The sequence below is a fragment of the Agelaius phoeniceus genome, chromosome 6 (genome assembly GCF_051311805.1).
Source record: "Agelaius phoeniceus isolate bAgePho1 chromosome 6, bAgePho1.hap1, whole genome shotgun sequence".
Taxonomy (NCBI): Eukaryota; Metazoa; Chordata; class Aves; order Passeriformes; family Icteridae; genus Agelaius; species Agelaius phoeniceus.
In genome coordinates this window covers 59,985,153-59,998,517 of record NC_135270.1, presented here as the reverse complement: position 1 = coordinate 59,998,517, position 13,365 = coordinate 59,985,153, and the positions used below count along the sequence as shown (strand labels likewise).

At 47.0% G+C, this 13,365-nt stretch overlaps 1 protein-coding gene across 6 annotated transcripts in view; it reads right to left on the bottom strand.

Annotated features, from left to right (window-relative positions):
- Positions 1 to 2,622: 2,622 nt before the first annotated feature.
- SLC35F4 (solute carrier family 35 member F4) overlaps positions 2,623 to 13,365 on the bottom strand; it is a 118,009-nt gene continuing 107,266 nt past the window's right edge. For all 6 annotated transcript variants that reach the window (XM_054635296.2, XM_077180834.1, XM_054635298.2 and 3 more), the window contains 4 exons: positions 7,172 to 7,297; positions 5,877 to 6,069; positions 4,494 to 4,583; positions 2,623 to 3,073 (listed from right to left, as the gene is read on the bottom strand). In XM_054635296.2, the coding sequence (XP_054491271.2) occupies positions 2,832 to 3,073; positions 4,494 to 4,583; positions 5,877 to 6,069; positions 7,172 to 7,297 (651 nt within the window). In that variant the 3' untranslated portion in view covers positions 2,623 to 2,831. The remainder of the gene's footprint in view (positions 3,074 to 4,493; positions 4,584 to 5,876; positions 6,070 to 7,171; positions 7,298 to 13,365) is intronic.

Sequence of the window (13,365 nt, the reverse complement as noted above, 5' to 3'; positions counted from 1 at the left end):
CAAAAGTGGCATTTTCCTTGGGAGGTAGTGCCACAGAAATGGAGCCTCCCATTGGTGGGGAGGGCAGAAGGGGCTGCCAGAGACAGCCACAGCAGTGGAGGTGCTGATGTCCAACCCCTTGATGGGGGTGATTCTTGGTTTGCTGTTCCTCTGAGGGATCACCAACAGCATCAGGCCAAAGAGCCTCTGTTTGTTGTCTGATCTCTTGGGTTTGGTGGGGTTTTCTCCAGCTGAAAGGCTGAGCTGCACTCCAGGAAAAATCATTATGTCCATGCTTAATGAGGAATTTGAACTGGAGGTCGGGCAGAGGGTGAAGGAAGGGGGTTAAGGCACTGCTGAGGGGGATGAGCACCCCTGGAAAACATCTGGGAGCAGACTGCCCACAGCAGAAGCTGTGACTGCCCTGGATCCCTGGCAGGGTTCCAGGCCAGGTTGGATGGGGCTTGGAGCAACCTGGGATAGTGGAAGGTGTCCCTGCCATGGCAGGGGGATGGGACTGGAAAATCTTTAAGAACCATTCTGTTGGAACCCTGGTTGCTGAGAATTTCAGACTTTCTGTGCTAAAAGGTACTGACCCCCAAGAGAACACTGCATTTGACCTGAGACTGTGGAGAAGGATTCCAAAATGGAATGATAGCACTGGGATTGTGGGTGTGGAGTTTGAATAGAAGTGTGTGATATCACAGGGTGGAAAATTTAGAGTTTAAAGTTTTAGAATATAGCAATATATATAAAGCTAAGATGGAGGTTTTAGGGTGGAGCCTGGTCCTTCTTCAGATTCTTCTCCATGAGTTTAGGTGGTTTTGTGTAGTTGTAAATAAAAAAGTCCACATTGCAGCCACAGGTGGTTGATTATTGGGTTAAAAGTAAAAATAATTTAGGTGTCATTTCTTAATTGGACAGTTTATCCTTAAAAGGCCTTGTAAAGAGAGAGAGATGGGGCTCCATTTTTAGTTTGTTAGAGTGAAGTGCTGTAGAACTCAGGGTTTGTGAGACTGTGACATAGATAAGAACTAATAAACATCTGAGCCCCAACAGGAAAGACTGTCTGGCCATTTAATCCCGACCTTGGCAAAAAGCAAAGAATTCACACATCTGAAAATTGCAACCTGGATCAATCTATGAACATCAAGCCAAAGCAGGGGTGCTCTTCTCAAGCCTTCCTTGCTGGGATCACAGTGTTTCTAACACCCTGTGCCCCTGGCCATGGAATGTCTTAAGCAGGGGAAAGCTGACTCAAACCATGGGATTTCACAGGATTTTCCCTGCAGAATTCTCAATGAGGTTCCTTGAAGGATCCAGTCCCAGTCCTGAAGACGCTGCCATGAGGCTGCTTGCCAAAAAGTACTCATCAGTGCACGCTGAAAGTTTTGTTTTCCCCATGTGTTCAGTTTGGCAGGAGCTAAAATTTCAGTAAAACTCTGAATCCCCAAAGCTATCTAGCAATGCAAATGAATGTATCAGCTCAAAAACTGTGGGGAGAGGCCAAGCTGCCATGTGCTGGGTGCTTTCAGCCCATCAGTATCGTTATAATTAACATTTTTGGAATATTGTCTGTCTCCTCTCAAAAGCAGCAGACCTGGAGCTGTAAGAGGCTTGTGTGTGCATGCAAACATTACACCTCTCTCTGGGTTTAGGGCACAGGGGACAGCTGATTGGGTTGGTTTTTGCAGCCCTAATTCTACAGCCATTTGATGAAAGAGCCCAAGTTTGTGGGTTTTTTTTTAAATACACACAAATGTTTTTTCTGCTCTGCTGGCTGCAAGAAACAGTTTAGACATGAACATTAAAAGATTTAAAAAACATCCAATAGAAGAGTCAAATAAATTATTATCTACAGGATTTTTTTTCCACTGGCAGAAATACCATCAAAAACACCCCTAACTACTTTTCAGTTGGTTTTATTCTTCCTTAAAAAAAAGTTTGCCTGCCAATCAAGTGCTCTCAAATAAAGACAGTGGTCAATCCCAGGAATGCTGCAAACCAGCCTAAATGACCCAGCAGCAGGCCTAGGGAAGGGATTGGGAGGTTGGTTGGTTTGATTTGGCTTTTGAAAGACTTTTCCACAGTGGAGGTTAAGAAAAAATATTCATTTGTCTCAATGCTCTAGAAAATAGGAAATGGCATTTCCCAGGGACAGTGACAACCCAGGTGTTCCATCTCTCCTGAAACTCTTGCAGCTCAGCTGGGAGTGCAGCTTTTCTGGAAAAAAAACAAGGTAAATAAAGCTATTTTTTGCTTTACTAAAGGCACTCAAATTCCAGCACTTCTAGAAAGGTGATTTTGGAAGGAGCTCAGTGTGGTCTGGGAGGAGAGGCCTCATGTTCTGCACATCATGGAATATTTATTCTGATAATAATTGGGAATATCAATGTGAACATCAGAAATAAATTCTCCAAAATGCCAGGAGAGGTTTGCAATGCTTTTCCACAACTGCTACCTTGCTGAAAGGGCACTTCATTGAAAGTAAGTCAACATGTTAAATTTTGAGATTTACCTGGAAATATCCAAGATTTGTATCTTCCAAAATAGCTCTACCTCTGCCAGCAAAGAGAGATAAACAATGTAAACTTGATCCACATTTTAAACTCACCAGCTGAGAAAGACACAAACTCAAACAGCTGTTTATTACAAAAGATTTTATTGCAGTTATTTACACCCGTTCCTCGTTAAGTGTATAAATGTAAACATTTATTATAGATGTACTTCTCTTATCTTACAGTTCACCCCCTGCTCAGGTTAGATGACGTTTTTTGAAGCATACAGGTGGTGAGGAAAGTTAAGCTATATTCACAGAATATACATCTGCCTGCAGGGAGACTCCTCCAGCCCTACGCCAGCGGGATGGACACCGTCCCGTTGGCTCTGCTCCTGCTCCTCGTGTGCACGCTGGATTCCGTGATGTCCTCGGAGTGATCCTCGCTCTTCTTCTCCTTCAGGCTGTTGATGAACCTCAGGGTGATCTCGTCCCACTCCTCGGGCAGCAGCATGAGCAGGAAGCCCATGCAGATGATGATGGTGGCCCCCAGCCGCACCACGCTGAAGATCATTTTGTGCTTCAACAGGTCCACGGCTGGGAGGAGAGGAAAGAACCACAGGATCAGAACAGCAGCAGGGTGGAGGATGGCACCAGGAGCAGCCTGGCACGTCCCTGGGACCCTTTGTCACACTCTGGGTGTGCCATTGGCCGTGGGGCTCTCACATCTCCCTGAGCTTTGATCTGACAGTGCAGTGCTGGAGGTGCCACAGCTCCTCTGTCCTCACCACCCTGTCCAGGCTCTGAGGAAGCCTGGAGGGGCTGGATTAAACCTCAAGAGTTCCATGGTGAAGGGGGCTCAGCCTGGAGAAAAGGAGGCTCAGGGGGGACCTTCTTGCTCTCTGCAAGAAAAGGGTGCAGCCCCAGGTGCTGTGGCATTCACATTCTCTGGGGAAAAATCCCCTTCACCCAGGATTTTTCTCCTGGGAAGCTGAGAAGCCTCAAAGAAAAAAGAAAACAATAATTATCTCATTTGCTTCTCCTGTGTTTTGCTCATGTGGAATGTGTTTGGAGATTGTTTACCCACAGGTGGTTGTTTCATGAGTTTCTAGTGTGAGTGTTTTGACTCAATGGCCAATCAGGGCCAAGCTGTGTCATGACTCTGAAGAGAGTCACAAATTTTCATTATCTTTTTAGCATTCTGTAAGTATCCTTTCTGTATTCATTAGTATAGTTTAGTTCAGTATTCTTTAATATAATATAGTATCTTAAAATAATAAATGAGCCTTCTGAGAACATGGGGTCAGATTCATCATTCATCTGGGGGGAAATCCAAATACAATAAGGTGGGGCTCAGACTTTGCTCCCAGGGAACAAGGGACAGGAGAAAGGGAAAAGACCCCAAGCTGGGACAGATTGGATATTCAGAAAAAATTCTTTGAAAGACTGGCAAGGCACAGGCATAGGCTGCCCAGGGCAGTGGTGGAGTCTCCATCCCTCAAAGTGTCCAAAAAATGAGTGGACATGGCACTTCATGGTTTAGTGAGCACAGGGATATTTGGTTGAAGGTTGAACTTGATCATCTTGGAGGTCTTTTCCAGCCTTAATGACCCTGTATTTCTGTGATTTCTGAGACAGAAGGCACTTTACTCTTTATCCTCAACAGGCTGCATCAGCAGAGAGCACAGGAACCAGGGATGGGGAGAGAGCAGCACATGGGCCAAAGAGCTCCAGGTGCCTCCAGGCCCATCCCTCCCAGCTCCACAGCAGCCCCCACAGCCCACCTGAGCCTCAGGCAGCCTCCCACAGGCACGGCTTCACAGCCACATTCCCCCAAACCAGATCTTTTCTGAGCGACGAGGCTGAGACTGAAGAGCAGAGAGCTGTTCAAGAGCAGAGGTTTTTCAAGGCAGGACTGTGGACTAAATTTCCACCCAACAAATTATTTAAGCAATAAACTGCTTTCTGAGTTCCCCTGGGCTCATTTTGGCAGCAGCAGCAGCTGTGGCACTGGTACCTGCATTTCCAGGGACGCTGAGCACGGTGCCGATGGAGATCAGGATGGGGTAGGTCAGCACCACCCCAACGTTAACCAGGATGTTGAAAGCTAGGGAAAAACAGAGAAAATAACCCATGAAAATGGGGAAAACACCAGATTGAGGCATTTCTCCTCCACCTAGACCCTCCAGATACAATATGTGATATGAAGTATCCACACCACAACGAGGGAGTTGTCACAAAGTGATTGATTTTGTTTTTCTCTATGTGAGTGTGAAATTATAGGAAATTCTTCACAGGGGAAAAGGGAGGGCTGAATGGCCTTTCACAAACCATAATACTGAGGTTATCATATTTCCATGGCTTTGCACAGGCTTTAATCAGGTACAAAAAACCTGGTCTTTTGTTGTTTTGGGGTTTTTTTTGTTACACAACAGCACTCCCAGAGAGCTCCAATTTCTTTGAAAGATTAAGAAATACCTTAAAGATTGCTTAAGTTAAACTTTTCCTTCAAAGATTAAAAACAAACTTAAGTTTTTGATCATCCACTACTCAGTCCTGCTGCTGAGTCCCCTGCATGAGGTTGGGTTTCTGCACTTGGGTGATAAATTATCCCTAATTTTGGTCCCCCAGGAGCTCACAGGGCAGCTGCAGCTGTGGTTGGAGCAGCTCAAGGAGCTCCCAGCAGCTCAGCCTGGCCACAGCTCAGGATGGGATTGGCAATGACATTCTCTTTGCTTCCATTTAATAAACACTAGTGAGACAAAAACCTCTTCAATTATGGAATAAAAGAGACTTTACCAAAGGAAAGGAGGTTGTTATATGTGGAAATTAAAACGCCCTGGGGCTGAATCTAACAGATATTTTGCTGGCAATTCTGGCTCAGAAAAAGGGAGCCTTATGTGAGCCCTGCCCAGAGCCTGCAGCACCCCCAGAAAGGTGCCCAGCACTGGGGGTGCTCCTGTCAGGGCACAAACATCCCCCAGGGGCTGGCTGGGAACATGCAGCCCCTTGAAATGAGATTTACAGCAGCCAAACTGTGCCAGAGACAGGGGCATTGGTGTGGAACTATGGTAGGGATGAAAAAAAATGGGCAATTAGTAGTGCTGCTTCATGTTTACTCCCTGCTATTACTGTTAATTATTAATTATTATTAATTATAACTATGCTTACCTATCAATTATTAACTGTATCTCAATTAATAGCAATGTTTCATGAAGTGTAATGAAAAATATGAATCATTTCTAAGGAGCACCAGTTTGCACAGGGACCAGAATTAATCTGTGAGAGAGCTTTGCTGCTTAAGGGGACAGGGGGAAAATTGTGCCCAAGGCCGATTTTATGAAGGGTTGGAGGGGTGAAGAGCTAGAAAAATAAATAAATAAATTGTTTTCTCACTTACCTAACCAGAGGCCAGCTACTCCACACAGGTAACCCCATGGCACAGCAGAGAAGGGGTACCAGTACTCCACTTTTGTGAAGTAGAGGATGATGGGGGTGATGGAGATGAAGATGAAGTTGAAGAAGCCCAGGGTGGACACGAAATGAGCTGCTTCCCCAAAGTTTGCACTCCCAAGAAACATTTTGAACAAAACCTACAGAGGAGAGGAGAGAGGAGGGGTTTAGATTCCATGGCTGTCATGGAAGCACTCCATTCCCTTGGGGAGAGTGCAGCAAGGGCCAACTTGCCACAGCCCAGCCCTTTTCCCTCACAAGAGTCTTGCAAGGGGATCTTTTGTGGGATTTCTGTCCTTTCCTGGGTTTTAGCTCCGTGTCTTTACCACGGGGATGGCTGAGTCTGTGTAACAAAGCTTTACACAAAATGCCACCAGGAACAAGTGTAGAAGAACCCAGGAAAAACCAAGAATAAACCAAGGACTCAAGGACACACCATTCATGCAGTAATTGTAGAGGATTTGGGCTGTGTGTGGCAATGCTGGGGTTTGGGAAGAGGCTCCAGTGACTTCCACAGCATGACCCTGCTGTGAGAGGAAAACCAGCCTGGAAGGGCTCACTCTGTGAGAACCTGTCCTCTATGAGCTTCAATTCATGGACTTTGAGTGACTTTTGAAAGGCCACAACAAATTTTTGAGTGACATGAGCAAAGTCTAAAGCTGCAAGGGCAGCTTCTGATCCCACCACAATCCATTCCAAACTCGACACACGCAGCTGAAAACAAACACAGCCATGCTCAGCCCAACCTGCTCCTGAGACAGAATCCCTGCCTTTCCCAGCCCTCAGCCTCCAGAGCAGCCACTTCTTGCAAGCAGAAGGGTCTCCTATGAACGGCCTGTGCCAGGCTCACACCAGGGCTCTGAGCCCAGCCTGTGCCAGGGGGCTGCAGGGCAGACCTGGGATGAGGATGAGTTGTGCACCCTGGCTCTCCTCCCTGCTGCACATGGAGAGCCCCCTTGAAAAGTGTTGATAAACTCTTGTTGCCATGATTTAAAAATGATCTTAAACTCCTCCTGGCGTGGCAGTGGAGATTTCATTAAAGGCTCATCAAGAAAAGCCATTCTGGGTAATTGGCAGATGACAACTAATTACCCTCACGGCAGATTTCCTGACATTGTCACAACGTGAGTGACGCAGGAGTGAGGAACACAACAAAACATTTATTTTACAGCCACTCTCTTTGTATTTGTGTCTTTTTAATGTGAATGAATTTAGGAGTGCCAACAAACAGTTGTGACCTACCTTATACAGTGCAGAGGTGGAGGCTGATCCCACGGCGTAGGCCACCCCGATAATTGAATCACCCTGGAAACCATCTGCATATGCCATCATCACAATTCCTGTGATTGCCATTATTGCTGCCACTATCTGCACAGACAAAGCAAAGCAGTGTCAAGCTGAGATCATCACTGGGAGGGGCTTCTCAAGAGCGTCATCACCCACTTGCTCTGACTTGGAGCTTTCTTGTTTTCCCTTAAATAGGAAAGATCGTGGGAGAGATGTAAAGCAAAATGAAAGTGTGTGCACTGACAGGGATGTGGATCTACAGCACTGGGGCCTACTGACAGAACATCCATCATTATGGATTTTGTCAGCTACACATCCACATTGGAGAGGCAACTGCAAGATCAAGAAATTTTAAGGTATCATGCTCTACTGCAGAACAAAAGAAATATTTAGCAAAGCCACCAATTTGACTTGAAATGCAAAGATTAGGTGGCCAAACAGCCTGGAAATTATTCCAGGGGAATGAGCCCTGTATTTTGGAATACCAGGATACCACAGGGAGCTCTTCCAGCTGTTTTGGCTGTGCCCTAACAGCTTTTTTTGGACAGACGCGACCAAATTTCTTCATGAAGCTTTACATCTGTGCTTAGGTTTTTGGCCTCATTTGAAAATCCCAGAGAGAGCATTTAAGGAGCTTCAAAGAAAAAGAACAGGAATCATTAACTACACCACATCTGAAATCCTGACTCCAAGAACCTTAAGGAAGTGGAAGGGAGCCCAGAGTGTTTCATTCTTTAAAAAACTCCCCCTCTGCACCTAATTGGCCTCAGCAGGTAAATGTGGGGTGTGAATTTCAAAGGCACTGAATACCCAACTTCCACTGAGTGTTTCCTGAGCCAGTGCACATCTCCTGAGCCAACACCAATGTGATATGGGCACTTTGCCTCTTGAAAACCTCAATGAACTTCATCTAAGAAACATTTAGTCCTGGATAAAACTAAGCTTCAGCTCACAGACTTCAAAGACTCCATCTAGATGCAAACATGTGCCCTCATGTAAAACAGCCTTTCAGAGCTCACAGTTTTGCCAAGAGTCCCAGAAAATCACTGACACTCACCCCAGGCAGATGTGAGCCAGACTGAGGCAACAAGCACAAAAAATCCCACAAAATAACTTCAGCAGAGCCAGTCAGCAGAGCAAAACCATGTTTCAAGGGACACACAGGAGAGGGACACACAGCTGACTCAGGTGAAGCTGTCCCCACACAGGGGACAATGGGGAACCCAGAATCACCTCCCAGGGCAGGGCCAATCTGTGAGACCCCAGGTAAAAATGTCAATGCTCCTAAATCCCATAGACATCCAGGCCAACATCTTCCCAGGAAAACTCATCTCCTGGGTGCAGCTGTGACTCCTTGCCCCTCACCATCAGCCCTATTTCACCAGTCCTTGAGGCACACAGGTGCCCCCTCACATGGCAGTGGCTGTGCCAAAGCCACAAACCCCACTGCAAGTCCATGTCCCATCTTACTTCCATGTAAAACACCCCAACTCCAGGACACAGGTCAGGAAAACCTGAGGGTACCACTGATACTCCAAATTCACCATGAAATGGAGCTGAAATCCAGATTCCCCAGTGCTGTGGTGCCTTAGGTTTGAAATGGGGGCATTCTACAGTCATCTCTCAGAGCTGGGGCAGTTCTCCTCTGTTCATGGGGCAGTTTTTTCTTTATCTCTCCCACAGCCAGTCCTCCCTGCAGGAGATCTCTGCTGTCCATGGCCACTGAGTGTCCCTGCAGGGCTGATCCAATCCCATCATCCCATGGGGAGATGCTCCGCCCAGGGGAGGAGCCAAGCATTCCTACCTGGATCCAATCTGAGCTTTGGGACAGCCCAGCAGCCTTTGCCCAGGGCATTGCCAGAGGAGCAGCTTCTGCTGCCCTGCATGGCCAGAGGGAGCCCAGGCCCATCTGCAGCAGCCCTGGAGCTGCAGAGGAAAACTCCCCCCTTGTGCAGGATCCCTGCTCCAGCAGAGCCACAGCTGGCACTGCAGGAGGGCTGAGCCCCCATGGGATGGGGCTGTGCCACCCCCTGACACACAGGGGGCAGGGCATGGTCTGACTCTGGCAATAGTTTTTTGGGTTTTTTGTACAATTAGATTTGGGGGTTTTTTTGGTGGTTTTTTTTTTTTTCGTTTTCCTAATAAAGAACTGTTATTCCTATTCCCATATCTTTGCCTGAGAGCCTTTTAATTTCAAAATCATAGTAATTCAGAGAGAGGGGGTTTACATTTTCCGTTTCAGGGGAGGCTCCTGCCTTCCTTAAGCAGACACCTTTCTGTTCAAACCAAGACCCGTGGGCTGGAGTCCCCCCAGTCTCCCAGTGGTGTGATGAGATCTGGCTGGGCTTTAGCAAGAGGGCACCAGGAGGTTTCCCCCTTTTCCTCCCCAGGATAACACATTCCAGCAGTGGGGCCATCCTGGGAGACACCACAGAGGTCCCAGCCTGGAAGCAATGCCCAGGGACAGCCAGGATTCCTCAGATGTCCATTACCTCTCCTCTGGGAGTGCAGAACCCCCTGCCCTGCCTGGCTGCCCTTCACATCCTGCCCTGCACAGAAATTCAGGATTTCAGCTGCCAGCTGGAGGATTTCCAGCAATGTGTCAGTCTCAGAAGGCAAAACAGCAGAGTCCAGAATGCAGTGATGCCCTCCTTCCAAGGGCAAGGATGGAGATTTAACTCTTGGTGCCCCCACTGCTCACTCCTTTCCTTGTGTCAGTGAAAATGAGTAGATCCATCATCCCCTTTCTTCCTATCATGAAAAGCTCACTCCCAGTCTGTCTAAACCAAATTTAGAGAGCCAGATCCCTAATTTAATCAATTATTCATAAAGCCAAGCACTTTTTTCCCCCCTGAAACAACTAAAATGATGGACACATGTGGAGCATCAACACCTCCTGAGACTGAAAACAGCAAAAACATTATTTAAATTTCATGCTCAAGGCTCCTCCTGCATATTCCATACCAGGGCATCAGCACAGCTGACCTGTGCCTGCCTCAGGCTTTAGGCTTTAGAAACCTGAGCTCACATCTGCAGGCTGCTCTGCAAGGTCACAGGGAAGCAAAGGTGGCTGTCAGCTCATTAAATGAGGCTTTTAATTAATAGAAGAGTGTAGTAACTTTCTTTTGGAGCCTCCTAGGTAAGGAATGAAATTAGCTTGCCTCGTTTTTTTCCTTTTTTCTCTGAAAGAGAGCAAGACCAACCAACAGTTTATCAGAAACATTTTTTTTTTTCCTATGTGGAGCACAGCAGAAAATTATGTGTAAAGAATCACAGAATGGTTTGGGTTGGAAGAGAACTTAAAAGATCATCCAGATCCAACACCCTGCCATGGCAGGGACACCTTCCACTAGGCCAGGTTGCTCCAAGCCCCTCCAACCTGAACACCTTCAAGGATGGGGAAGGAACCTCTCTCCAGGCTGAAGTCAACATTTTCAGGGGAGAAAATGTCCCCAGACTACTCTGCACCTACCTAAAAACATGGATTCAACTCCACACTGAAGCCCAACCAAGGGCTTAAACATGCAAACATATAAGCATGTGTCTAAAACTAAGCAGCAAAAGCCAGCAGAACTACTCAAATATGTAAAGTTTTTAAAACATTTGTGCTTGCTTTGAGCCAAAGCTGTCTGGACCTCCCAAAGTGTAACATGGATGTGTTATTAATTTGAGAGAGAGATGTTCACAAGTGTCCAAGCAAAGGCCAGGGTGCAGGCAGGGGTGGTTTTGTGTGTCCTTGCCCTGGGCAGGAGGTACTTCAAGGTACCTGAGCTCTACCTGCACTACTTTATAGATAAATAGAACCAGAGAATTGTTAAGGTTGGAAAAGACCTCACTGGGTCCAGCCCTTCACCTCACACTGCCAGATCCACCCTAAACTATATCCCAAAGCACCACATCTACACATTTCCTGAACACTTCCAGGAATGGTGACTCTACCACTCCCCTGGGCAGCCTGTTCACCTCCTGACCACCCTTTCTGTAAAGAAATCTTTCCTAATACCCAACCTAAACCTCCCCTGGTGCTTTTCTCTCTCGTGTGGGTGCTACAGCTTCACCACTGATGGCACGAGGCTCTCCCTGCAGAGCACACAGCTCTGGTGCCTCAAACACAGCCACAGCAGCTGAAACTTCTGTGTGCAGCCTTTTGCAGAGCCCCCACGGGTGGGACTGTGCTATTCCACAGGGTGGGCAGCAAGACAGGTTTGTCTTTAGATGTGGTATCTAAAAATCCAGCCCTGCAGCCTGGCTGGCAGCTGCTTTCAGGTGTGCAGGGAGGGTGCCAGGGGATCACAGCGATGTCAGGCAGGTCCCACGTGCCCGTGGGCATCCGTGGCCAGTTTGGGGAATGCTGCAGCCACACTGGGCTGACAGGGAGCTGGGAATTCACTGCAGAGCCACTGCTGTCCCAAGCACTTGGAACACAAACCCTGTGAGGAAGCCCTGAGGGAGCTGGGGGTGCTCAGCCTGGAGAAAAGGAGACTCAGGGCTGCCCTCATCACTCTCACAGCTCCTGAAAGGTGCCTGTGCTCAGCTGGCCCTGGGCTCTGTCTCCAGCAGCACTGACACAGCCAGAGCACACAGCCTCAAGCTGCACCAAGGGAAATACAGGTTGGAGAGCAGGGAAAAGTTCTTAACAAAAAGGGTGATAAAGTTCTGGAATGGCTGCCCAGGGAGGTGGTGGAGTCCCCATCCCTGGGTGTGTTTAACAAAGCCTGGATGTGGCACTGGGGGCCAGGGTTGAGTTGTTGGGGCTGGGTTGGACTCCACGATCCTTAAGGTCTCTTCCAACCCAGTGATTCTGTGAATTCTGTGAATTTTGTGAATTCTGTGAACTCTGAATCCCCACCTCAATGTCACCCAGATATGCCTGATGGCTCTGGAGCTGAGCTGAGCTGAGGTCCTTGGAAAAGCTGGCTGAGTTCCTGGGTGCAGATTTTTTCCATAAAAACATGGCTCAAGGTAGAGGATTAGACCTTCATTTCTTTTCATGTCCTCACTGCCCAAATAACCCAATTCCTGCTGCTCTCCTGAGGCATTCAGGCACAAAAAGCTGGGTCTGTGCTGCTCTGCTGTATTTTAGCTCTCCAACACTGGAGAATGTGTTATTAACATAATTAAGTGTTCTTCTGTCAGGAGAGCTGCTGGAAAACACTGTGAATTACCTCTCCAGCAATGGGCATCCAGGCTCTGCCAGCGAGCAGAGAAATCCAGTTTATGTGCAGGATTTGCTGCTCAGTTTTCCCTCCAGGTTTTTTCTCTGTGAACCCCATGGTGTTTACAGAATTCATACTAATGCATATTCATGGCAACCTTTCTTTAGTCACTGAAAAATAAATAATAACTGAAAACAGCTTTTATTTCTAGGTTTCTTAAACAGAGCAGGCTAGGAGAACACAAGAGCTATGCTTGCTCTGCCAGAAAGATGCTGCTTTGAGATGAAAATTAACTTAAAGGGTACAAAATGTTCAACTTCTTCAGATGATCAAGGGGTGGAGTGAGGTAGTTATTGTTGCTGTTATTTCTGTAGAGAACTGAGGGGTTTACACCCTGTTTATTCTTTGAGTCAGGCTGAGGGAGGGTCACATTCACCTGATCTTTCTGTATTTTCAGCTGTGTAGGAAATAGATCTCCAGGTAGTCTGGCTTTACCTTCAAGCACTGGCTCACCTCCTCAGCCTGGCAAGCACAGTGCTCTGCTCCAAAAGCCAGATGAGATACCTGTACAACAGGATGTCTTTTGCTTTCATTTCTGAACCTATCACACTATTAACCAAAAAAAAACCAAACAAAACCAAAAAAAAAAAAAAAAAAAAAAAAAAAAGAAGAAAGAAAAAAAAAGAAAAAGCTGCTGTGCCCATTTTCAAAAACCAAACTGACTTGGATGAGTGTCCTGATCCACCACGCTTTCCATGGAACTTAAATCCAGCTGCTGCTGGTCCCTTCTGGTCACAGCCACCACACCTGGCCCCAACCAGTGCCTAATGAAGTTCAAGGTTTTCAATAATTAAGTCAGGACTGTGCCCAACTTGAGCCATTTCAGAGGGGAATCTGCATCAATGAAATGGCAGAAATCCTCACTACTCCTCATGCAAGGTGTGAAGCCAACAGTTTAAATTGCTGCATGGGGCAGATGTGTGCATGGAAAAT